The following is a 26,638-nucleotide window of genomic DNA, read 5'->3' on the forward strand; positions in this document are numbered from 1 at the left end:
GTGCTCTCAGCGATGTTTGAGGCATAATTGCTCCAGGACCCACCTGCTCATCTTCCTGGCAGTCCAGGGTTTCCATGGAGCTGTCCCTCCAACACCGTATTTGAAATGAAGCAGGTCCATCATCGTCTTCCGTCATTGTCGTCCTGTCCTGTCCCCTGCCCCCCCCCGGTCATCACTTTCCAACTTCCCACATCCATACATAGTAACTGAGAATACGAGGGTGTGAGTGATCTTAGCCTTGGTCTCTAATGATGCATCTTTGCTCTTGGTGACCTGTCCTCATTCTTCTGTTGCCCTCCCGGGTCTCAGCCTTCTCTTGATAGCTTGGCTGCACTCTGCATTTGAATTGATGACTGAACTGAGGTGAGCCAAGTCTTGAGCAATAGCAGTGTCTTCATGGTCTGTGTCAATGATGTATATTTCTTCTGTGGCCATGAGCTTTGACACCTTGATGCTCAGGTGCAGTCCTTCTTTGGCACTTCCATCAGAAGTCAGTTCTAATCATTGCTACTTCTCTTCTGTAGAATACCTCCATAGAATGGAGTAGTAAGGCCTTAAAATTCATGTAGATCAGTATTTAAAGAAGTAGAAAATTTATGTTAAATGTTTTGCATTTGTCTTGAAACTTGATGTTTCTTCTCTGGAAATCTCTTCTCTCAGATCTTTTTTGGTTGCCTCTTCACTTGGTTCATATATCTTCTCAAAAGTCACCTGTGAGTACAGCTTTCCCTCTTCACATTATTTAAATAGTGATCTCTCACAGTCCCCGTTTTTCTTTTCTGCTTTATGTTGCTCTGTAGTATTGTATCACACTTGACGTACTGGGTACTTACTTACTGTCTAACTCTGTAAGACTTGTACACAGTTAGAATATAGCTCTTTGAATATAGCTCCGTAAGTACAGAACTTGTGTCTCCGCGTTGTTTTATCCTCAGTCCCTGGAGCAATGTCTACCATGTAGAAGGCTCCTAACAGATACTTACTGAATATCGAATGTATTTATAAAGATAGTAAGTGGAGAAAGTAAATTACTCATCCCACTTTTCGTAGGAAAATTATGTTTGTATATACCCTATCTGTATATATAAAATTTCCAAATGGAGAATTATAAGTAATTTTTACTATTCTTCCCCTTTTCTCCCTGAAGTGAGACCATCATAGTTTTACAGTCATTGAAAACAATGGCTGGTACTGCATTGACTTTTTCATTTGCAGGTGGCACCCCCTCTGCCCCCACTCACCGACACACCTGACAGCGCAGCCAGTACTGACGGAGGAGGTTTGCCAACCACCATGGGAGGACCTCTTCCTCCACACCTGGCTCTCCAGGCAGGTAAGGGACTTGAATGTGTGCACATGACTGAGAGTAAGTTATACATGATCTAGGCCATCATCTCTTTTTCACCTGGATGAAAAGAACTAACTGTAGTAAACTCTTCATGTTGAGAGAGATCCCAAAGGCTTCATAAGTTTGCAAAAAACGCTGGCTCATTTATTTTCTCTTACAAGGTGTGATATAGCTTCATTCCTTGCTATCATTAGCATCTAATTTCTGATCTGTGGATAGATTTTGCACCAACTAGAGCATTTGATTAAAGGGTCTTATTTATTGCCCTTTCTTGTTCGTAACTCTTACCAAATATCAGTATATTACAGACTTGTTTGTTTACCTGTGGATCCAGGCCATTGCTGAATTCTGTATACTACCCAAACTTTTATTGCCATGTTCACTGTCGGGTAGATGGACTAGGGTATTTGGTCAGATTACTTAAGTCTCATATCTAGTATTTATGAAATGAGAGTAATAGTGGTATTTACTAATTAAGATTGTTATGAGGAGAAAAATTTTTAAAAAGCGTGTAATAAACTCAGTTAATGATCAGTCAGTATTAACTCTTTTTAGTTACTCTGCTTTTTCATCAGTATCCATCACTTTCTTGTACCTTTTCAGCTTCTCATTTTCATTACCAGCACTAGCAGATAGCTTCCTTCCAGGGTCATATTTAGCAAAGAGACAGTTTTATTATTTAATCAGTGTTTTTGTATGTAACAGCTTAAAAAACAAAGCTACATTGATAACGTATGCTAGGTTATCAGTCACTTCCGATCATTACCGGTATCTTTCCACTGCATACCTGCCTTGGAATCAGCATTTAGCCCGTGCTTCAGTAATGTAACACTTTTCAAGCAAGTCATAGAGATTTCAGGCCCATTTCCAAATGATTGAAACCTAGGGTTTCTAATTATGGAGTGCCAAGATGTGAATTATGAATATTCTTTAAAATATTTAGGATCTTCCTGCAGTTTAATTCATCAAGAGAACATTTTTTTTTTTCCTTAACAGAAAATAATTCTGGAGTTGGGGCCTCTGGCTATGGTGCTCCTGGGCCCACCTGGGATCGAGGAGCCAACTTGAAGGATTATTATATTAAAAAGGAAGAACAGGAAGTGCAAGCGGTAAGGCTGTCATCCTGTGTTCCATCCCCAGGAGTGGGATCTAGGGTTTAGTTCCCGGCAAGGTTTGACATACTCGCAGCGTGAAATCAGATGCCTCTTTACAGTGGTTATTTGAGACGGCTTGATCACACGTGACACACACGTGAACCTGAGCTACCCGTTAAATTGGTCCCTAGAATTGCCTGTGAAAGGAAAGTATTTTTCCTTAGTTGTAATGAAAGTTCTCATCTGCTTTGTAGGAAATATAGGTACCTCAGTAAACCTCATTTTATGCGCCCATATTGTGAAAATGCCTTAATAAACAGCTCATTTTACCTACTTAATTTATTTAAAGTGGTAAACCAGCACAAAAAAGTTGTCAAAGTTTTCTTAGGAACAATTTAAATAACATATTAACTGATAGGTAATGTATTTTTTAGCTAATAGGCCATCATATGCAAAATTCTGGCACAATTTTGACTAGAAATAGAAACTATTGAAAGTATCTTTTTAAAAAGAAGCTTTTGCATTATAAAGGATGGCACAAAGATGTTTTTACGTTTCTGTACCTCAAATATTTATAACTAAAAGTAGCGCAGCCAAATGTAATTTTCATTGATTCAACAGACTCTTGAATCAGAAGAAGTGGATTTAAATGCAGGGCTTCATGGAAACTGGACCTTGGAAAATGCTAAGGCTCGGCTGAACCAGTATTTCCAAAAAGAAAAGATCCAGGGAGAATATAAGTACACCCAAGTGGGCCCCGATCACAACAGGTTTGCTTGTTCACTCTTTCCCTTCCATAGTAAGTCCGGGTGGTTTGGGATGTGTATTGTTCTGTATTTGTACAGCTGTGTAAGAAAGTCTGCAAATTCTGCCACCTGTATTGCTAGGTTTTTTAAGGTTTTCTTTGAATCTGACAGGCAAAAATGATAGCCACCGGTGATGGTATCGGCCAGAGGTGGTGAGTTTATTCACTGTGGTATTGTCAGGGGCAGTTGTAATGATTATTTCTCTGATGGGTCAAGCTAGACACTTAAGTTTTAGAGTCTTGGAGGTAGATTGCATTGCACTTGACCCAAATGTTCCTTCAGCTTTGAAGCTTGCCAGCCCTTAAGAGTTCTGTTGAAGTTTTAAGGGCTTCGTGTAAGGTGGTAAAATAACACTTTGAAGCCTCAGTGTTTGTATGTGAATTAGCCTACTTCTAGTTTGTTAAACTTACAAAACTGAACATAGAGGGAGGTTGTTGTAACAGTGACAGTATGTTTCTCAGCCTGCTTGCTGTTCTTCCTGAGAGCATTCCAGGGTGTAGTAGTTATTACTCCCAGGAAGGCTCATGGATTAGACTCTTGGGGGCACTGTTCTTTTCTTTTATGAAATAAATTGTGCGAAATAAATTAAAAGTATTTTTCTTACAAATCAAAGCATTCTTTCTCCCTTGGATGCATCTGGCAACCCTAAATTACTACTAAAATAACACTTTGACGCTGTGGTCAAAGTGATGTTTAATGAGCAATGTTACCCCGCATCCCACTGTTTTGTTCAATCCTGAATTCTCAGATGCTTAATTCTAATGTCAGACTTGAAAACCCTCAGGGGTTGTAAAGGAAAGATGCATTTGTTGCTGATTTTTCTTGAATATTTTGTCTTTATGAACTGATTTGGCTTAGCAGCACATGGGGACTTTCAGAATAGTTAAAATAACTTAAGTGTACCCTCTGCTGCTTGCAGTAAACACTTTATGATGTTTCACTGTCTTACTGACTTCTGATCCAAGGAATTGAAGAATTCAGGATATGAAGAGGAGGGAGGCAAAGACAGTTGGGGGAGCCGGGACAGCATTGCTCCTTGTCTGTCCTTTGTTTAAAGGCATAACAGACAGCAACACCAGAGGTCTGTGTTCATACACACATGTGCTGCTGCTTAGGCTGAACTAAGCAATCACATGGGAAACGATTGTAAACTGATTTCTGGTGTCGCTGTTCCCCCTAGGTGGAGGAGAATGAGATTGACTTTAAGCCTGGCTGAGAAACATACTGGCATCGGTGTCATTAATGAAAGGGTGGATGTTGTTCCCCTGAAAGTCAGTGGCCTTTGACCCCTGAAGCAACTGTGCCTGAAGGTCAGTTCACAAGACATATAGGAAGGAGTCTAACATTAATTTTTTTCTTAACCCTCACTTAACCTTTTATTCACAGCACAATGTCAGGGTTAGAATGTGCCTGAGCAGTGGAAGGATCAGAAAGCATAAGCTTTCAAAGGGCAGTTTTTCCCTTGCTTAAATCCTAAGCCATTGCCTAGAATCTGCTAGCAATTTTAGCTATAATTTTCAGATACTCAGTTCTCCGTGACCTGATTTACGTCAGTGTAATACAAACAAGGTAAATTTTTTGTTGTCAAGGGCTTCTTCCAACGGCAGGCAGATAGATAGCAGGCCCCTGCCTCAGGAGCCACTGGTAGATGCAGTGTCCATGTGTCCCTGCGTCGGGTGCCTGTGTGCGTGTGTTAGTTAGCTCAGTGTGACAGACTGCAGTCATTAGTGGGGGGCCAGTGCAAAGGAACCTTAAAGGAATTACAACTGTAATTTATAGAGCTTTGGTTCTGTTTTATTTCTTGGCCCCAAACTAAGTGGAAAATTCCTTCTCCTTGAATGTGTTCTAGCTCTTCAGAGTACAACCTTTGGAATAAGAGTAAGAGTAAGTAAATAGAGAATCTAAAACCCTAACATTTTCTTTCCATGAAAAATTAGCTCATCATCTTTGATTATAGCAGTCTTGTGGCATGTTGTACATTATTTGAAGTTTACACACTTCATTCGTTCTAGGATTGAACAGAAGCAAATGTTTTACAGTGTTTTTTGCTGTGATTTGCTTAAGCAGTTGGAAAAAGCCTGCCTGATTTGGGAGTCTGGATTTAGTAATTTCTAACTGAAATTCCTAACCTTGTTTGTATATGTTGTTACAGGAGTTTTATTGCAGAAATGACCATTTATATCAAGCCGCTGGGCAGAAGTAAGTGTTGCTGATACTCTGAGTCTTGTGTAGTGAAGTAATAATTAGAGTCTGGGGTTACGTATACATGGGCTTTATTAATTGAAAGAGTACATGATATAAGGTAGCATCTAGGGCATTTTAGAATTTAGTAATTATGAGAATTAGAGGGCCCAGTTTTCCAATTTGCAGGTGAAAAGAAAATGATCAGGCTGGTGCTATATTTCAAAGGGTAAAAGATGGTAAGTTACCTAGGAGTCTACCAGTGTCAAAGAACTTTAAAACATTTTTTTCTTTGTACACACAACTATTTTTCCAGTTTGTTTAGGTAAAACTAGCTAGGTGAAATTTAGAAAAGGAGTAAACCGGATGAGAGGATTAGGAGGCAGATGTGTAGCGTTTACTAGTTTGGAGCCCAGAGGAAAAGGTGAGACGGTTACCTCGAGAAACGAAGACTAGATTGGGGTTGTTCATAAAGGAAGTAAAAAGACACAGATACGGTGCGTGCGTTCTTTGGTGCCGGGACAGTGAGTTTAAACAGGCAACGTGTGGTGCTTCGAGGGTAGGCCTCGTGTGCCTTGTTTGGTCACTAACAGATTTTGTGATTTTGAATATCCCACCTCACGTCGCTGGAATTCAATTTAACTTATCCGTGAATTGAGAGAAATGGCCTAAGACTTTTTCCAGCTTAAGAATTCTGCAACTGACATTCATGTTTCCAATTTCATATATGAGGGACTCTCCTGATAGAATAAAACCTTTGAATAAATCCTCAAGAGATGGTGTTGAAATTTTTACCCTAGACTTTAAAAATAAGCCCTTTGAGTGGATGGGATGCTGAGGGAGGAGGACAGAGGCAGTCTCACGCCTGCCAGCCCGTCCATCGGACCATCAGGCTGAACTCGGCTAAACTGGCTAGTTAGGCAGGAAGGACCTGTTCCCCTTCTTTGCCATCACTCCTAAAGCTGAATGATACCGGAGAGGAAACCTTTCTGTTAGCATTTTCTTTAAGAATATGATTAATACTAGCTTCAGTCTGGTGTCGGGATCAGCAAACTGCAGCCCCCTGGCCAAAGACAGCCCACGGCCTGTTTCACTTGAGTAGTGTTGGGATCCAGTTTTACTCGTTTGTTTGCATCAGCGGATAGCGAGCTTCTGTAAAGGGCCAGATTGCAAGTATTGTAAGCTTTCCAGGTTACATATATCACATACTTCGTCATATTTGTACAATTCTAGAAACATAAAAAGTATTCCTAGTTCTTGGGCCTGTGGTTTGTCACACCCTAGTTGAGACTGTGTGTGGATGGTTCCGTGCTTGAAAGGCAGGGCTGGGTGGTGGTGACGGAGATCACGGGGCCTGCCACGCCTGGAGTACTTACTGCCCGGCTCTTTACAGAAGGAGATTGCAAACCCCTGGTGTCCGTTTTTATTTCTATTTTTTGCTTTTTGACCCTTTGCTTTTACAAAGTAAACTGTTTTCTTCCCCCCTTTTAATGTCATGATATTAATGATGACAACTTTTATTGAAGTAGATACTTGTTTTCATAGTGATTATTTGTATGTGTCTTAGTATCAATCAGTAATCAAGATGGTTGGTTACTTAATTGATGTTATGGAAATTGCTTGTGGTTAGCAGTTAGAATGAAAAAGAACTTAGAACCCATTATGTGCTATGTATTATAGGGCGGCTTTTGTGCCTAAGCCCCTACTTGCTTATGAGATCAGATGTTTGTTTACTTAGATGAGTTAGTCTTCTGTCTTAGGTAATCTTGACCTTAAATTACAGGGATTTTTGCACGGGAACATGGATCAAATAAGAAACTGGCAGCACAGTCCTGTGCCCTGTCACTTGTCAGACAGCTCTACCACCTCGGAGTGATTGAAGCTTCCTCCGGACTTACTAAGAAGAAAGAAGGGGAGACGGTGAGTCTTTGGACTTGGTAGCTCAGAGAAATACTGTAATACTCAGTTTAGCTGTTGTGTAGGATTTGGCTGAAGAAGTTTATTTTGTAGCGGCAGGAGTCTTACCTTAAGAGATGGGAATGGTCTGGTCATCTGTGCCTGGCGGGTGGCTGTGGTCACAGTGGGCAGTAATCATGAAGCAGTTCTTCCACGGAAGCGAACTGACTCATTGTTGGCTCCGGGAACATTGTAGACCTGGTGCTCACTGCAGACTCTTAACCCTGCTCTGGCAGATTTAAATAGTGTGCGTGTGGCATGATTTTCATGGTGGTTCTTTTTCTGTAGGTGGAGCCCTACAAAGTTAACATCTCACAAGATTTAGAGCATCAGCTGCAAAACATCGTTCAAGAGCTTAATCTTGAGATCCTACCCGCAGTAAGCATGCAGTTACTTAGTTCACCTTTGTATAGAAACTCTCAGTCAGACAAGCAGCTGGTATTGGTTTTTTGTTTTCTTATTTTTTAATAGCCTGATGATCCTTCCGTGCCCGTCTTACTTAGTGTCCGCAAATTGGCCCACTTCGAGCCATCTCAGAGGCAGAACCAAATGGGAGTGGTTCCTTGGTCACCTCCGCAGTCCAACTGGAACCCTTGGACTAGCAGCAACATTGACGAGGGGCCCCTGGCTTATGTGAGTGCACCGTCGTTCCTGAGACTAGACTCTTGCACTTACTTTTGAGTCTATTTCATTAGGGGTTCAGGTTGAAGACGACTTACCTGCTTTTGTTTGACTGCCGCCTTCCCATTTTATAGGCTACTCCGGAACAAATAAGCATGGACCTCAAGAATGAATTGATGTACCAGTTGGACCAGGATCATGATTTGCAGGCTGTAAGTCTATGCAGCGTAATAGGCAGACGGTGCTCAGAGCATCAGAACTTTGTAGGTGTGGGCAGAAGGGCAGTGAAGAGTACATTTGCCCTTTCTAGGAAAGTAGACAAAGGTAGTTACCACACAGCTCGTCTGAGTTACCATCAGAGGGTAGCAGTGCGAGTTAAGGGCGTGGGATTCCTAGTTAATGTAAGTGGAGAGATTTGGGGTAATAATTCTATCTGATGTTTTTCAAATAAAACAGCATTAAAATGTTAGGAGAAGCAGAATGTGTGTGGAATGTTCAGGGAGAAAGCAGGAAAGTAAGGATGTGGACAAGGCCGTTAGGTAGGTTCCTCAGAAATTCAGTGAGAAGGGACAATTCTATTAGATAAAGGTACACCCTCATCTGTGAAAAAGTATATTTTGAGTACTAAGCCAGAGGAAAGGAGTTTTTATAGAGATGGCAGTTTATTTGTTTAGGCAACAGGACACTTGCTTCTAATGTACATGTTGGTAGAAACTTAAGGTGTAACTTTCCTAATACAGATCTTGCAGGAGAGAGAGTTGCTGCCTGTGAAGAAATTTGAAAATGAAATCCTGGAAGCAATCAGTCAAAATTCCGTTGTCATTATCCGAGGAGCTACTGGGTGCGGTAAAACCACACAGGTTCCCCAGTTTATTCTCGATGACTATATCCAGAATGACCGGGCAGCCGAGTGCAACATTGTAGTGACCCAGGTGAGTCGTCAGCCTGCTAACTGTGTGTCTCATGTGCTTAGTGTGGAGGTGGCGATACCTAGAGGCCAGGCTGTTCCTAATTTCTGATCAACTCCCCTTTGTAGCCGCCTAAGGTTCTGAAAGTGGTAGAGCATCAGGATTTTTAAACTTAAACAAAATGTAAAAAGAACTCAAGACCTCTTGTGTATCCTTCAGTGATAAACTAAACCTAACCACGTAGGAGATTCTTTTGTCTGGGCTGAAGGGTGTCTTTGGGCCCAGAATCAAACAAGAGAGTAATTTCTCAAGTTCATATCCAAGTCTTGGTCCTTTCTATCTTGTCACTTAGTAATTTTCAGTGGAAACAGATAATGGTTGACTTTTACAGAGTGCTTCCTGTCGCATTTCTGTCATTTCAGGACCTAGTTGTCCCTCATGTAAAATGAACCCAAAATGGAGCCAGACATGCTTTGTGATATCTGGTGCCTTAGAAATCATTTTATTGCTGCTCCATTCTGTTACCGTGTATTTAAATACCCAGATAAGTGACAGGGGTAGAGTTGTGGCACCTGCACCCCTTCGGTTAGACAACTCCAAGAGAAGAGAAGTTGTTGCAGTTCTGGACAAATGTCAAGAGGGGTCACCAGAGAGGTGGGCCCTCGAAAACTGCAGAAGAACAGTTCGAGACGGGCCTTCAGTTGCCTGTGGTGTGGAGAGCCACCCAGGGTCTGACACGCAGGGAACTCCACGAGTCCTCAGTGAGTACTAGCTATTTCAGTAACGTGCGCACAGATGGACTGTGGAGAAGAGGTGCGGAGAGACGGAGGCTGGGCTCCAGGCACGAGGAGTCAGGTTCTGCAGAGAAGGTGGATCAGCGGGTGTGTGCAGTGAGAATGGAAAGGAAAGCTCATATCCTGGGGAGGGTAATTGAAGTATTCTGTTGGAATGACTTCACGTTGTTTCTTGCTTTCATCACCGGTACTTTCTAACTAGTTTCACTTAAAAATCAGTGATTGTTATTTTTACTATATTGTCCAAATACAACATAAAGCTACAACAATAAGGGGCAGTATGATTGGGAGTAAAGAAAATTTATATTACATCTAAAGTCATTTGGATGAATTTAGAAAAATAATTTAACTTCTCTGCACTTTTTTTATCAGAATGAAAAAAATCTGTTCTGAAGCACAAATAAAAGAGTATATGCAACCATGGTATTTACTGTTGCATTACACAGCTGTTAATTGCGATTATTCCAGAGGTCTCCATGGCCTTGGCCCTTTATGTTTATTTGTAGAATATAGAATATTTCTGTATACTATATAGTAGTTAAGAGAGAAATAGGTAAGCCGTATGTGGAAAGGTAGTTCTGCAGATATAGATGATGTTTTACTGGTGAGCCTGGCCTCGGGTTTATTCGCTGTGGGACCACGTGTCGAAGACTTGTTGGAAGTGCCAAAGGTCAAGGGAAAGGGGTGACGTATTCAAGGAATGCGCAGACAATCTGAGCTGTCATCCGGTATGCAGTCTGGGAAGGGATGGAACGTTCACTAGTAGCCATTTACACTAAGCAGTATGCTCCGCAAAATGCTTATCTTGTGAATATTTGTAATGAGAATTAGAAGGTCATTTTTAGTTGGCTTTTTCTATAAAAGGAATATATAGTCATTGGGAAAAAAATTAGGAGAGTAGATTTTAAGGAAAGCAGAGTCCACTCAGGATCCCACCATCCAGAAGTAATTATTTTTCCTGCGTGTCTTAACCCTTTGAGACTGCGGTGTATGTACATTCTGTGTCCTCATCTTAACCCGCCCCCCTGTGTGGGCCAACACAGTGCATGCTGTATTAGAGGAGCCGCATAATTTTTAGCAATTCGTAATCTATTTTATGCATATGCCCTTATTTTATTCTTAAGTGATGGGGATTTTTTAGGGTTTTAATATTTTGGTATTGTCTATGCTGGGGTGAATACTTGTATATGCATCTTTATACATTCGTTTGATTGTTTCACTGGAATAAATTCCTAGACATTGAGTTGTCTCAGATGGTAGGCATGCTTCAATTTCATGTACTTGGCTGTACTCCTCTCAGGAAAAAGCACAGATTTCTAGTTGACTCAGTTATGAGTGAAAAAAACACTTGTCTCTTTGGTATGCATTTAAACATTTTTTTTGTTTTAAAGTCAGGGCTGTGGAAACTAGAAGTTGGTAAGTCAGAGAAGTATACAAAACATGGGTAGGAGATGGCAGGGTCGTTGTTTCCTTGCTGTTTGAATAGTCACCTTGATGTTGGTGGATTCTCTCCATACTCCAGGGGATTTAACTGATGTGGCTTCTGAAGGTGGGTGTTTAAAGAGCACCTCTAATGTTAAGTTGTAACACCCTCTGTCGTGGATGGCTCTCCTGAGTCTTTTAAGGCAGCTGGGCTTGGGGCATAGGGAGGAGCTGAGATAGATAGTGCTCAGGGACGATGCCATCTCCTGCCCACACTCACTTAGAAGGCTGGACTCTGCCCCAAGGTGATAAAAGCAACCCTGAGCACCCAAGAGTATCAAATACCCTACCAGGTTTTAAGTTCTAGAAGCCAGCTATTTAGTAGAAATGTTGAGTACTTGTAGGAAAGACAAAAGTAGAGGAAGGGGATAATAGTAGTATTGAGCATTTATACCTGTTATTTATAGAATGCAAAGGACTTCTTAAAAGGCTCAGAAGACTTTTTATAACTTCCAGTGGAATATCTTCCACATTTCCTGACATGTGAACTCTTCCTGAGAGCAGAACTCTTCTTGATGGACAAATACAGAGCTCAATTTTTCATGTAATGCTTTTATTCAGGGTCACTGAGGTACAGTAGTGGTCAGTAAAAGCTAGCGTAGTTTAGTAAGTCAAGGCACATGAATCACTAAGAATGTTGCTTAGAATATAAGCTCAGGAAAATTCAACCCTGTTGAAAAAGGCATCTTTTAATCCTTTATCTTTTCCTGGGATAAATGTGGACTGAGTGATTGTACACTTAAACCTGTATTTGTTACTAGCCCCATACCCTCATGGACTCTTGTATTAGGGATACAGAAGATAATCATGTTTTGTAATTAATTCAAAATTCTAGTGAAGTTACTGTGTGGTTGGTTTTTTTGTTTGTTTGTTTTTTAAGATTCTGTCAGCCTCTGATTTCCTAAGTAGTCACGTCATAATCTGGGACATCTTCATATAGATACTTAACTTGATACAAAACTCAGGAAAAGTTTTCTTAAGCAAGAAACTAAAATATAAACTGTCATCAGGAACTCAGACAAAATCAGATTCAAAGCAGCTTAGAAGCATTCAGTCTTTATAATCTGCATGTACCTCCATACCCTTAGGGCATAGTACCCAGCAAATGAATATTGCTTTGCATACTTAGAAGTTATGGAACACTTAGAAAAGTTTTCAGAAAAATCAGGGCCCAACACTTAAAACATTAACCCGTAGCAATCCCCTTAGGATTCAGCATATGTAAATGTGTCTTCGCCGTGGTAGGCACTTACAAGGAAAGCTCCCCAAGAGCGCTCTCTCCCCTTCCCTACTGGGAAACCACTCTGGATATCATAACAGTTGAGGCCAGTGGAGAAGTTGTTTTTTTTGTTTTTTAATCTTGGGATCACTTTATATGCAAAATGAAAAACAGCATTTTTAAATGTCTGCCATAGAATTATGTAGTCTTTTTTTTTTTTTTGGTCCTGAAATTTTTTAAAGACTTTGGAGCTTCCTAAGGATATCATTGCTGTTACTGTTGATTACTGAGCTTGCAGTGGGACACACTTACTCTAATAAATCAGTAACCCTGTAAGCAAGTATACTTGTAATTTCATATCTTTTAAATCACTTTCTCTCTCTCTCTTTTTTTTTGGCCGCAGCCCAGGAGAATCAGTGCCGTGTCGGTGGCAGAGCGCGTGGCCTACGAGAGAGGAGAGGAGCCTGGGAAGAGCTGTGGCTACAGTGTGCGGTTTGAGTCTATACTGCCCCGCCCTCATGCCAGTATCATGTTTTGTACTGTAGGTCAGTGATGTGTTTTATTTTGGTCTTCATTGGGGGGTTATATTGTGCTATTTTTTTTTTATTTTTTTATTTTTTTTTTTGATGAAAACTTGGTAGTATCACAGAATGGCTGGAAATAATAAACCAAGGAGCCAGTCTCAGAATTCTTGTTTATGCAGAACTTTGGGAGCATGAGACATCTGCTGGGCACAGTAGCTTAGAAAAAGTGAAATCAGCTTAGGTACCGCAGTTCTCTCTCTCAATTCTCTTTTCGTTAAACACGTATCTCTCAGAGTACACCGTTACCTCTTAAGTAATTTTAAGTATGCAAATGATTATTTCTTTCTTAAAATGCTGTTGAGGTTATACTAGTTGATTGTTATATAAGCAGAGTTGATTGTCTAGAAGTTTGTCTCTCTCCACTTTTCTCCCTGCTTAATCCTCATAGAAACTCACCTTCAGTCGTGGCTCTGGTTTTCTTTCCAAGGTGTGCTCCTGAGAAAACTGGAGGCAGGCATCCGCGGGATCAGTCATGTGATTGTGGATGAGATACACGAACGAGATATCAATGTAAGTAACTGAGCCCCTGGCAAGGGCCCAGCACGGATATTCTGAATGAAAACAAGTCCAAATGGAATGTCTGCTTTTGCTTTCTTTCCGCGCTGCTTGCATCTTCTATCAAAGCCGTGAACTTAGTCGTCACTAAGATGTTGGGCGTCTTTTTTGGTGAGGCCATTAAACCCTTTTTTCTCTGTTAAACTCACAGTATTCTGGAAGTCAAGACCTCTTATTGTAAAGTAAATATAGTTGCAGTGGTCAGTAAGAGCTAGCACGCACACACTTACCCATTGAAACGGGTGTGTGTGCAGCAGGGGACACGAACGTGAATGCTCACAATAGCAGGTGCTCACAGTAGTGGAATCCTGGAAACAACCCAGAAACCTGCAGTAGGGACCGCCACCTACCTGCTGGCGAATCAGCTGGTGTGTTCACACGTGGGGACGTCACACAGTCAGTAGACCAGCTGCAGTAACGTGGATGAATGTCAGCAGTGCTGCAGTATGCGAGAAGGGGGTCCCCAAAGACGATGTAAAATATATGCTCCCGTAAAGTTCAGGAAAAGCAAACCTAAAAACATACGTAAGGGTCTGTATAGATGAGATGAACGCCGTGTGTACTAAGAGGAACATGAACAAAAGGTGGGGCGTCGTGGTTTTCTGCAGCTGGGGAGGCGGCGAGAGGGGCTCCAGGGCTGCACAGCTAGAGAGAGGTTTTACCAGAGTTCGAGCTTGTTTTTTCGTGGGTCTCTTTGTGGATACTTTATATTATTAAATAACAAATGTCTTCTCCAATATGGTGTTTGAATGAACCAGCTAGGACTTTTTCATCGGTTTTAAGATTTGCTTTATATGTGATTAGTTAACTGATTTTTGGCTCATCATTCGTTTTTCCCATTTTTCTAGTTGAAGTTTGTGTGCCTACAAATGTAAATTTTACGGGAAAATTTGAGATAAAGTCTTTGCTGGCATTTATGTCTTTTTCCTCTTCCCTTCCTTATCCAAATAGCACTCATCTTTAATTTCCACAGGTATTAGCCTAGGACTATTATTTAAAATACCGTTACCACATTGCACTGTAACCCTGTATATTAGGCTTCTAAAAGTCACCCGAGAAACTGAAATCTTTTGGGTGCATCTTACTAGCAAGGACTTTCTAATGCAATTTTTTTTGTTTGTGTTTGAACAGACAGACTTCCTTCTAGTAGTGCTGCGTGATGTGGTTCAGGCTTATCCTGAAGTTCGCATTGTCCTCATGTCTGCTACTATCGACACCACCATGTTCTGTGATTATTTCTTTAGTTGCCCCATCATTGAAGTTTATGGGAGGACTTTCCCAGTTCAAGGTAAATCATGTGGGGGTGGTTGGGAGGGTGAATATCTCTTGTGCTCCTCAGGGGCACAATTCATTAGTTTCTTAATTTTGGAGATGAAGAAAATGTCCTTTGTAGGTTAAAGGACGTTAAAATACAGGCCAAATTAGTATCAAATGTATCACAGCATTGTTGTGGTCTTTAGTCAGGTAGGAGTGGGGTCCGTGTGAGGAGAGAACAAGTTTCATTCACTACCTGCAGAGTTTGCACAGCTAGTAAATGCCCTGCCCTTTATTAGCCAGACTTTTAAAGTTATTACAGTCAAGGGTAAATCAATACGATCTGTAGATAGTTGTGGTAAATTCTGTTAAAAGTTGAAGCAACCAGGGTCAAATTAAGAGAATTTTTCTTAGAGCCAGAGCAGGGAGACTTTGAAATGAGAGGAAGGTATTTCAGGGTCAAGTATTTCAGTAGTTAAAATTCTGATAGTTATAATCAAATTTGTACATTTAAAAGATTTTTGTTACCATTATTTTCTAGTAGCTTGGGTTAAAACAGTGAACTATGGCACGGTCTAATTGAGGGCCTGTAAATAAGCTACAGAGTATGCCGTATTGGTATGAAATGAATGAATATTTCAGGATGATGATACAAGGTAGCTCTGAAACAAATACCAGTGTAGGAACTTTCAGTCAAGATGGAGGCATAGGTAAACGTGGCTCACCTCCTCACACAACCACATCAGAATTGCAACTAAACTCTAGAACAGCCATCGCTCAGAACTGTCAGAAATGGAGTTGAATGGAAGCTACAGAAGTCTGACAGCTACAGAATCAGATAAACCACGTCCATCCAGACTGGTGGGAGGGGCGGAGATGTGGAGTTGGCTGGTCCCACATGCACATGTGGATAAAGATTCGGGAGGAGTGTCTTGGGAGCGAGGAGTCCCAGCTCCCCATCAAGGCCCCCCAGGCCAGGGGTCCAGTGCCAGGAAGACAAGTCTCCACAACTTCCGGTTGCAAAAACCAGCAGGGGCTGAGTCAGTGGAACAAACTGCTAGATATATATGTGTGTGTGTTCCCAGCTTTTTCTGCTGAGCAGTCCTAGACGTAACTACACTCCAGTAGCAAGGAACATGCCAACACCCAGATCTTACTTTCAATACCATCTTCCAGTTAAAGCATCAGATGTCCATGGAGAAATTGCTGATTCTAAGATTAAGGCAGGGGCTATTCAGGATGAGCCTGGAGTGTTTTGTAGTGCCAGAAAGTAAGGAAGTGCTTGAAAAGAAAAAACACACAGTGATGGAGAAGAGGGACTTAGGAGCCAATGGGGGAGAGAGCTCCATGGCCAAGGCTGCAATAATTTGAGCAAAAGAAAAATAACATTAGCTTATAACTCTATAAAATAACACTCTTGAATCTATATGATAGCTAAATAAGTAAATGGGTAATACAGACAAATCTCTCATACAGAATAATTCCAAAATATGTATGTAGATACTCTCCCCTAAAAAAGTGGGCTTGCCTTAGCTGGGCGGCTCAGCTGGAGTGGCATCCGGAAGACCAGAAGGTCTCTGTTCTATTCCTAGTCCGGGCATGTGTGAGAGGCAACAGACGGATGTTTCTCTCACGGAGAGGTTTCCCTCTCTCTCCCTCCTTTCCCTTCTCTAGCGTGTCCTGTGGTGAGGGTTTAAAAAAAAAAAGTGAGGCTCAATTCCTTGTCCCTTGAGTGTGCTGTACTTCATGACTTGTTTCCAAAGAGCAAAGTATGGAAAGGGGGAAGCAAGTGTAACTTGACAGTGTAGTAACTTGGCAAACACTGTCTCGGGTGATCAAGTTTTTAACAACATCCGTAACAAGTCATGGTGACCATGTGCACCTTGGATATGTGATGGGACTGGCAGCCTGGGCTCTGGGGGCTTAGAGGGCAAGCAGATGTTCAGATGATGTGACACTCCTGGACCTATCAGAGAACCTCAGGAACATGATTGGTCAGCAGATGTTCCAGCAGATTAACTGAATGGAACTCATTTTACGTGCACACCCTTCTAGGGGAAGGATGGACCATGGCATATGTTGTATTGTTATTCCTTTTTATGTGTAACTGCCACACCATGGGGAGTGTATAACCCGTGCGTGTGCACAGCAGGCGTTCTGTGAGTGTTTGATTGGACTTTGTTTGTAGAGGGTGCCCCGACTGGCTTTGCATAACTCCCCTTTTAGTTGTTAGAGATGGGAACACTGAGTTAGATCAGGAAAGGGAGGCATTGACACTAGAATGTCTTGGTAGTTGGGAAGAACCCGGTTGGTGGCTATTAGGTAATTGTGAATTATGAATTAGAAAGTGCATTCTGAAACGTGGTAGTACTTACTGGACTGGATTGTCCTTGCAGAGTACTTTCTGGAAGACTGCATTCAGATGACCCACTTTGTCCCTCCGCCGAAGGACAAGAAGAAGAAGGATAAGGATGATGATTGCGGTGAGGAGGACGATGTAAGTGAACTTCATGGAGGATTTTTTTTTTTTTCTATTAAGATTTTTCATTTCTTTTTAGATGGGGAAAGGAGGGAGAAAAACATCAATGTGTGGTTGCCTCTTGCATGGTCCGCACTGGGGACCTCGCCTGCAACCCAGGCATGTACCCTGACTGAAAATCGAACCAGCAACCCTTTGGTTCACAGGCCAGTGCTCAATCCACTGAGCCACACCAGCCGGGGTTCATGAAGAATTTTTAGTGTGGGCACGTTGTTACATAGAAGAGAATGGATTTTAGTAAAAACATGCAGTAAGTTAGCATTACAGAAAACTTCTTAAAAAACTGACTGTAATATTTATCTTTGAGTGGATAGTGTCACTCCAAAGAGTTTCGTGTTCAGTGACAGGCTCTTTTCATAGCATGAGTTAAATAATCTCTGGCAAAAAAGGTCAGAAGAAAAAGGAAGAGAAACAGTAAGATGTTTAAGGGGCGCAGCACCTGGGTCACTGACCAGTGGAAAGGCAGAACCCGATGCCCCGCCCAGAGTTGCTAAATCAGAACCTGCGTTGTCACCAGCTGTCCAGGCCGTCTGTGGGCGCAATGCAGCTTAAGGAGCAGCAGCGTTAGCCTAGACCGGTGACGACGACATCACATGGAGGAAGTCACGAACTGGGGAGTGGTGAGGGACTTTCTTCATAGGAAGAAAATCGTACTTTTATAGCACTTATTTCATTGTGCTATAGAGGTGGGTCAACGATAAGATAAAAATTCATCTTGGAGCTCGTATTTGAACAGAATGAATAATGTAGGACAACCAGCGATGCAGAATTTGATAGCAAATAAACCTGGGATTGGATATTGTTAATCGAAGACCCAAGGATGTAAATGAATAGTAAATTAGAAAGTTTATCAGGGAAAAAGAGCCCAGTTGTAACAACTTTGTCATTACTGAATGCTTCGTTTCTCGTTGATTCTAAGGCAGACTTTTCACATTATTTCAGAAATAGATGAAAGTGAGTGATCAAGTCTCTGCCTGCAGTTCACTCATTTAAGAATTAAAGGACTTCCCATGTGGTATGCAGTGAGCCTGGAAATTACACAGGAATGAATGCATTTTGTGTGGATAAATTTTATGATAAGGGATGCACACAGGATCATACTGGTCAGCAAGGAAAATATTTTTGAAGAAACAGGAGTCTTCAGTCAGCCATAAGAGAAAAATACTCAGTAGAAGGAGCCATTAGAAGTTGAAGGATCACATGTAAGAGTTTGTGCTTGAAATTTAGTCATGTCCTATGGGAAATACTGTTCAGTAGATACATTCGGTATGTCAGCGTGCAACAGGTTCTACGTTTCTGGACATTAAATCTCTTCTGTATATCAGAAAGGACTAGTCAGCCGGAACGGAGGACACTAGGTGTCATTTGAATATTAGGACAAACATAGGAGACTTACCTCGTGAGCCGCGGTGCGCAGTCCCAGACCTTCCTCCCTTGCTTGCAGGCGAACTGCAACCTGATCTGTGGCGATGACTACGGCCCAGAAACGCGAATGAGCATGGCTCAGCTGAATGAGAAGGAAACTTCTTTTGAGCTCATCGAGGCCCTGCTCAAGTACATTGAGACCCTCAACGTTCCCGGAGCTGTGCTGGTCTTTCTGCCAGGCTGGAATTTGATTTACACTATGCAGAAGTACTTGGAAATGAATCCTCACTTCGGTATGAGCCTTTGAATTCTCACATAGTTGAGAGAGAAAAGGAACATTTTTGCTTGTGTCTTAGCCAGTATGTGAAAACAAAATTTAGCGTGTCCATTTTTTAATAACTCTGCATAATGTAGAGCAGTTTTTAACTCGGCTTCTGTTTTTAGGCCTTGACCTGTCCGTCTTGTTACAGGAAGTCAGAGGTATCAGATCCTGCCTCTGCACTCTCAGATCCCTCGGGAGGAGCAGCGCAAAGTGTTCGACCCGGTGCCGGTGGGGGTGACCAAGGTAAAGGACGGACGTTCCAGTTACAGCGTGTGCGTGGCGTGGGCACTAAACATGTTATTGGCCTGCAAAGGACCATTAAAAAATTGTAGTCTGCCTAAACTGAGGGAAGAAAAAGATCTTCTCTCCGAGTTTAGTCAGTGGCTGAGTGATATTTTTTTGTTACCTAGTCAGTGGCTGAGTGATAGATATTTTTAAGACTTCTGTAATTCTCTTGTCATTTGTCACAAAAGTAAATCAGTCTTTTCAAGTACATAATGGGAAATCCTCAAGTGTAATTTTTCTTACTGTTGTTGCTTCGCAGGTGATTTTGTCCACGAATATCGCTGAGACAAGCATCACCATAAACGATGTTGTCTACGTCATTGACTCCTGCAAGTGAGCTCCCTAGGGACCTGCCTGCCTGGGATAAATCTCAGAGTGTTCCGTGTGGCATCTCCTGTCAGTTAACAGATGCAGAAACACCTTATTTTTAAATTTCTGTGTTCTTACACCATCAAAGTTACTGTGTATTTGTAAATACTGGGTTATAGGCTAATTAGTAATTCCTCTTGATCCTGGTCATCACAAATCAGTTAGGGGAGGAAGTGACATAGCTTAATACTTTTGACTTCCGGCTGATTCCCACTGCTTTCATCTGCAGGTGTTTTTGCTCATTGCAGTTTCCAGGTATTTCTTGACAACTTCCATACAGTAGCGTGCTGTTTGGTGTGGCACATGACAGATGTCCTACCTGTACTGTAGGACTCCCATTTCAGAGCTAACAGATTTCATATTTGGCATGAGATGAGCTTGGGAAATACTCAGACTGGCATTGTGTAGAGATAAAGTGCTTATGTGGTAATCGATGCACAGGACAAAAAAGTTAAAGCTGGTTATCTGGCCAGCCTGTGGCCCCTCTTCTCTGTATGGTCCTCAGCCAGCCTGGCAAGATTCGCCAACGCCCAGTTTCGGGAATGGCGAATAGTGTGCAGCCCTTTCCTGCCCGTCCCAGTCAGCCCGCCCCCGCCACCTGCGTGTGACGGCGAAGGGCTCGGGGTTGCGGAGTGCTCCGGAAGATCGAGCAGGCCCGCTTGCTGAGGTCACGAGAAGTGCCACGTATTCCATTCAGCGTGTGCGCTTTAGGTCATAGTGTAGATCGTCTAATTGTCCACTTAAGTTATGTGCCAGATCCTGTGTAAATGATTTACATTTATTAATTTGCTTATTTATAAATAAAAAAAATATGAAGTAATAGCATCATACTCATTCAGATGAAGAAAAGGAGGCCCAGAGTAAGTCGGTCACTTAGCCAGCTGTAGTACATGGGTGTTACATTGCCTCCTTACATTAGTAAGTTAACAGGAGAGCGCGGAGTCTAATTCTCGTTGGTGCTGTTCACAAACAGATAACATAACTAGGCGTGGCTATCTGGAAGCCATCTTCCCGCTTAGTGGAATTATAATAGTTATGTATCAGTAGTTCACAAGTCTTGGAATTAACCATTCTTTGATCTGTAGGCAGAAGGTGAAGCTGTTCACTGCTCACAACAATATGACCAACTACGCTACAGTGTGGGCGTCCAAGACAAACCTGGAGCAGCGGAAAGGACGGGCGGGCCGTGTGCGGCCGGGGTTCTGCTTTCACCTCTGCAGCCGAGCCCGTTTCGAGAGGTGAGACCAATTCTGGAATACTGGTTGAAGTTCCTTTTAACCTTCTATACGCCTCTCTCCTTCGAGTGCCTGCTCCCCGCCCCCTCCCCCGTGACTTGGTGAACTCAGTGCCTAGATACCCCCGGTTAAGTATACTGGGGGAAACAGCTTGGGCAACAAGATGGCAGTAAGAATGAAAACAAAGCAGAATGTTGATGGTGGCATGTTTGATAGCCAGTTTACTGTTAACTAATAAGCTTTTAAATGGAGAATATGTGGACATTATTGTGGCCCCACATCATAGCTTTATCACTTTGGGATTACTAATATTTATGGAATAGTCAACTGTCTGAAAAATGTTAATATTTTGTATTTATAGAATTTTTTTCACTGTTAGCACGTCACTTGTCTCATGATCTTCCTCGTGTGCCTAGGAAACAGAGGCCATTATTTAAATCAAGGAACTAAAGCTTAGGAGGGTTAGCTGACTTCTCCAGGGCGGAAGTTCAGTTCTCTTAATATCTTGTCCATTTCCATTTCTACTGTGCAGCCCCTTGGGAAATGTGTGTGTATGGGGCCTCTTGGTTAAAGAAAAATCCTTGTGTTTCTGAATTACAGATTTAAGATAGGTATTTAGTTGTATGTTTCTGGAGATCCATGTGGTATATATTAGCTTTAACCAGTTGCCAGCAAAGGTGGAGTTAGGGGTTTTGTGGGTGTATTACGGGACAAAAAAATTTAGTTGACCAGACATACATAACACACTGAAGAAAACCCAAGGAAGCTTTGACTTGTCTTGGTACTGGTATCATATGGCTCTCTGGTGATTGTCAGTGTGGGTTTATTTTAGCATCAGAATGCCTGTGACATTTGGATGGTACCTGGTTCTTTTGAAAGGTTAGATTTTCTTCAAATAAGTACGTCTAACGTCTTAGAGCAAAGCAGCTATTAATTAGTGATGCATGAATAGCCTGCAACAAAGGATTTTGTTCTGTGCTCTGTGGGGTGAGGAGTAAACAAGCCCTACGCATTGTGTTTGAAGCGGATCTAAGTCTTGCCAGTAGGGCCGGAATCACCTGTACTGGTTCCGTGGGCCTTCATCATGAGTAGTTCATAGGGAGTGTGCCTGGGTTAGAATTGTCCAGACCTGGTTTTCAGTTCTATTTGTGCCTAGTACCTTGCATGAACTTAAACATTTACACTCTCTAGGCCTCTCATTTTACAAAATGAAATTAAGCTACTTAGCCATTCTGTATCCATTCTTTGATTGTAAAAGAAAGGTGGTGTACTACCTAGTCCATAGGATTTATTCGAGAATTAAATGAGTTAAATGCTGAGAACAGTGCTTGGCACATAGTAAGCCCTAAGTGAATGTTAGCTATTATTGTTGGCATTAATTTATAATAATAACTTGTTGAATGTAAAGGGTAAAATGACCTGTAAGATCCTTTCTGGTGGCACTGGCATTAACATGGAGTAGGGTCGGGAGGAAGCTGTGGGAAAATGGATTATCCCGCATCCCCACAAAAGGTCCATTTTGCCCCATGTTTGTTAGCAGGTGGGAGCTGAAGAGGCCATAGGTGGGGGTAGTGACATTAGGGGTTTGGCATACTCTCCTCCTCCAGCTGAGACTGCTCTCAACCTGTAAGTGTGGACATAATCCCCTGCTCTACCGGAGGAGAGGGTCTTGTCCAGAGAGAGTTTTTGCAGTAAATACAACACGTTCTCTGAGCCCTGGTCGTGCGGCTCAGTTTGAGTGTCGTTCTGATTCAGTTCCCAGTCGGGGCACATTGCTAGGTTGTAGGTTATGTCGCTGGTGCAGGAGGCAGCCAGCCGGTCAGTGTTTCTCTCTGACATCGATGTTTCTCTCTCCCTTCCTGTTTCCTTAGAATCGGTCAATAAAAGATGAATGAATGAATGATTCTTTGATAATTCCATAAGCACAAGAGAAGGACAGCACCATATTCCTGATTATCCCTGCAAAGAATTTATTAAACACCTACGTGTATATTCGAGGAAGGATGGTTATTTTTATGCTTGGTTTTCTCTTAGACTTGAAACTCACATGACACCAGAGATGTTCCGAACACCATTACATGAAATTGCTTTGAGCATAAAACTTCTGCGCCTGGGAGGAATTGGCCAGTTCTTGGCCAAGGCAATTGAACCTCCGCCTTTGGATGCTGTGATTGAAGCAGAGCACACTCTGAGAGGTACCTACAAACCCAGGCCTACCTCGCACAGGTTAATTAACTCCATCTGTCTTGTCCTGGCAAGTAACACTTAACAAGGAGCCTAGAAGAAGCTACAGTCCATAGGGCTCTGATGCTAATGTGCTTCCGTGTTGTCTTATGAGCTTAGTGTGATCAGAATTATAAAATGAGCAACATGAGGTAAGAAGGAGCTAACGTCATTTTGGGCAGAAATGGAGAAAAGGCAGGATGTCATCTCTTAGCCAGTATTTAACAATGAGAACATGAAGCACTCACGGCATAGCAGTTTATGCACATTTCTGAGGACGCCTGTTCTTCCTCTCTGCACTTGGGATGGAAGTGTAGTGTGGGAAAACGAGGGCACGCACTGGAGGCTGGGGATCTGAATTGGAGTTGCGAGTCCAGTACTCATCTTCTCTGTGAGCCTTAGACTTGTTCTCAAGGTGCCATTTCTCCTTGAAATGGAAAATTAGCCGACGATACCAGACTTGTGGCACATAGGTACTTATGCTGCTCCTAACGTTTATTACTGTGTTTATAGACTTCTCATTGGCTGTGTTCAGCTTTACAGACTGCAAAGCCAAATTCTGGTGTGTGTTCATGAATTTGGTTTTGTTCTATGTTTGAGTGAAGAAAATCGTTGGCTGCGGGCATGTGCTGGCAGTCGGCTTGACAAATGAAGACTTAAATGCACCATCCTAACCTTAATCTGTAAAGAAATGTTTCGTCTTTGCCTAGGTTCAAGGGGTGTCTGTTACCATTTCTGCTCACAAATATCTTCCTACAGAGCTTGACGCGTTGGATGCCAATGATGAGTTGACTCCTCTGGGAAGAATCCTGGCTAAACTGCCCATCGAGCCTCGTTTTGGAAAAATGATGATAATGGGGTGTATTTTCTAGTAAGTGCTTTGCTTTATTGCTGACAGTTAAATGGTGGGAGAGTTTCAGAGTCTTACTCCCCTCTTCATAAAAACACGGGCTCAGAAGAAAAAAGCTACGCATTTGTAAGTACGGAGGTGGCGCACTTCGGATACTGAACCACGTGTGCAGTGAGGAGGACGGACAGTTGCAGCAGGCGGACCCCTGGACCCAGCTGCTGTGGGAACGAGCCCGGGTTTCTTGGAGTTCGTCTCCTCTCAGGTGGTTGGTTGAGTAGTTGTCCTTGAAAGGAAAGTAGCATTAGAGAAACAAGTATGTTTTATCAGAAAGGTTTGAAGATTAAGAGATTTTGTGAGTGGGGAAGAGAAAATAGGAAAGGAAAAATGTACACTACTTCGTCATAATTTATGGTAACTATGCATCCATTAATGTCAGAGCTCACTACTTTTTCCCTTTCTGCTTCAGAGAGCAGTTGTAAAGTTCTTTGTTAAGCCATTTTCAGTGCTAAAAAGCAGTATCATAGCCAGTAGTGTCACTGGCCTGCATTTGACAGTACTACCTGAGCTGCTGGAGCCGGAATGTGACTGAGACTGAATTTTCCTGCCTCTGTTTCAGCGTGGGAGATGCCGTCTGCACCATCTCCGCTGCCACCTGCTTTCCGGAGCCTTTCATCAACGAAGGAAAGCGACTGGGCTACATCCATCGGAATTTTGCGGGAAGCAGATTCTCTGATCATGTGGCCCTTTTATCGGTGTTCCAAGCTTGGGATGATGCTAGGTATGGGCTTGAAAGAGGATGGTTGTGAGATTAGGTGAACTGCCTCAGTTTCTAATCTGTGCCTAGTGCTCCGGGCTTTGAAAATGACTTCGTTCTGTTTACTTTAGAATGGGTGGAGAAGAAGCAGAGATACGTTTTTGTGAGCACAAAAGGCTCAATATGGCTACACTGAGAATGACCTGGGAAGCCAAAGTTCAGCTCAAAGAGATTCTAATCAATTCTGGATTTCCAGAAGGTAAGCCTCTTTTAGTCCGAAGGCGGTTCCGGAGGGACATTTATGCAGGACGTGTGCTGACGGTGACAGTGCGTTTATCTCGGCCTCCGACCTCGAACCTGTGCTTTTTCCTTGTTCGCAGCTCTCCGTTCTCTGCACTGTGGTGGTAATCAGTTTTTCCCATTAGTTCATTCATTTTAAAAAGGCAGCAAGAGGGTACGATGCTCAGATTTAATGTAGCCGATAGAAGAGGATAGATGACTTAAAAATTGTGCCACTTTGGGTGGGGGGGGGGTTTCCATCTTTTATTTCACGAAGAGGACTGATCCAGCTTTCAGTACTCTGAGAATGAGTAGTTGGTTTAATAATCTCATAGTGGTTTATCAAGTGATGTATCATTCTGCCCATGTGTTTATTTTTAGATGTGAAGTAAACTTTACCAGGTTGCTTTTCAAGTGGCTTTTAATTAAGGTTTTTAGTGTGTGGACAGGTAACAGAGGACTTGATGATACGTGATGTAAACACAGTAGTAGTCCAGTCGCTCACCTCTTGATAGGAGGTTGAACTGTTCTATGTGCTTTCTCGTCCAGCTAGAGTAATAGACAAGGTCGTTCCCTAAAACATTGAGAACTAGAACACATAACCAAATGAGAGCCCATTAGACAGAAAGTAGGTGGACACAATGGCAGACTATAAAAGGATCATGATCTCAACTAAACAAAGTAGTTCTTTTCTGTTGTGTTTATTGAAATCAAAGGGAAGGGGAAGAGCTTTTTGTATAGATTAGAATCTTCACAACAGCCCTGGAATGTAGCTGTTATTACCCCATTTTATCAATAAGGAAAGTGACACAAGTTTCAATTACATGTCCAAACTCATTCAGTTAGGAGGTTTTAAGACCGGAGTTCAGATTTGTCTGGAGCAGACTGTCTCCATGCTGTGGACACCTCACCGTCGTAATTCCCAGATAGTGATGAAGTGCTCGCAGCGTGGTCTGCAGGAAAGTCCGTCCCGTTCCAGTGGGTTCCCCTCAGAGCGCCCCCCCCCGCCTTGTCTTCTCCAGAAGGAGCAGCTGTTTAAGAACATCAGAAGGAATACTTTGGTCCGGTCAGCCTAATTCTTCTTTTTTTTTTTAAATAATCACTCCAAGCTAATGTGATAGATGGCTTTACAAGGACATATTAGGCATTTTAATTTTTTTATTGTGGAACTCAGAATTTCTTCTTGAACTTAATCTGGGTGTAAGAGTTCTAGAAGAAAGGAAGTTAGGTTATTTGAAAAAAGAGGGTGGAGGAGGAGCCGATTCTAATTCTCTTTAGTTTACATGCAGTGTGGAGATTAGTCACGTATCTGAACCCCCCCATTCCCCCTCACAGAGTGCTTGCTGACACAGGTGTTCAATAACACCGGGCCGGACAACAACCTGGACGTCGTCATCTCCCTGCTGGCCTTCGGCGTGTACCCCAACGTGTGCTACCACAAGGAGAAGCGGAAGATCCTCACCACTGAAGGGCGCAACGCCCTCATCCACAAGTCATCGGTGAACTGTCCTTTCAGCAGCCAAGACATGAAGTACCCGTCTCCCTTCTTTGTTTTTGGTGAAAAGGTAAGAAAAGGTTCGTTTAGAAAAGCTTAGGTTGAAAATGAAAGTTGTCT

The 26,638-nt window shown here is 42.3% G+C and overlaps 1 protein-coding gene across 3 annotated transcripts in view; it reads left to right on the plus strand.

Moving 5' to 3' along the window:
* DHX9 (DExH-box helicase 9) overlaps positions 1–26,638 on the plus strand; it is a 41,942-nt gene that overhangs the window by 10,493 nt on the left and 4,811 nt on the right. For 2 of the 3 annotated variants that reach the window (XM_045838405.1, XM_045838406.1), the window contains exons 4-25: positions 1,216–1,333; positions 2,345–2,457; positions 3,064–3,212; positions 5,401–5,447; positions 7,213–7,349; positions 7,674–7,763; positions 7,857–8,018; positions 8,141–8,218; positions 8,747–8,938; positions 12,813–12,954; positions 13,421–13,503; positions 14,680–14,836; positions 17,199–17,299; positions 18,786–18,999; positions 19,177–19,271; positions 19,573–19,646; positions 20,768–20,920; positions 22,952–23,112; positions 23,900–24,011; positions 24,607–24,768; positions 24,876–25,003; positions 26,359–26,588. In XM_045838405.1, coding sequence (XP_045694361.1) covers positions 1,216–1,333; positions 2,345–2,457; positions 3,064–3,212; positions 5,401–5,447; positions 7,213–7,349; positions 7,674–7,763; positions 7,857–8,018; positions 8,141–8,218; positions 8,747–8,938; positions 12,813–12,954; positions 13,421–13,503; positions 14,680–14,836; positions 17,199–17,299; positions 18,786–18,999; positions 19,177–19,271; positions 19,573–19,646; positions 20,768–20,920; positions 22,952–23,112; positions 23,900–24,011; positions 24,607–24,768; positions 24,876–25,003; positions 26,359–26,588 — 2,898 coding nt within the window. Of the gene's footprint in view, positions 1–1,215; positions 1,334–2,344; positions 2,458–3,063; positions 3,213–4,428; positions 4,559–5,400; positions 5,448–7,212; positions 7,350–7,673; positions 7,764–7,856; positions 8,019–8,140; positions 8,219–8,746; positions 8,939–12,812; positions 12,955–13,420; positions 13,504–14,679; positions 14,837–17,198; positions 17,300–18,785; positions 19,000–19,176; positions 19,272–19,572; positions 19,647–20,767; positions 20,921–22,951; positions 23,113–23,899; positions 24,012–24,606; positions 24,769–24,875; positions 25,004–26,358; positions 26,589–26,638 lie in introns of those variants that run through there. The other variant, XM_045838407.1, reaches the window with a different exon arrangement.

This window comes from Phyllostomus hastatus, unplaced genomic scaffold (genome assembly GCF_019186645.2).
Source record: "Phyllostomus hastatus isolate PE091 unplaced genomic scaffold, TTU_PhHast_1.1 phas_contig_283, whole genome shotgun sequence".
Taxonomy (NCBI): Eukaryota; Metazoa; Chordata; class Mammalia; order Chiroptera; family Phyllostomidae; genus Phyllostomus; species Phyllostomus hastatus.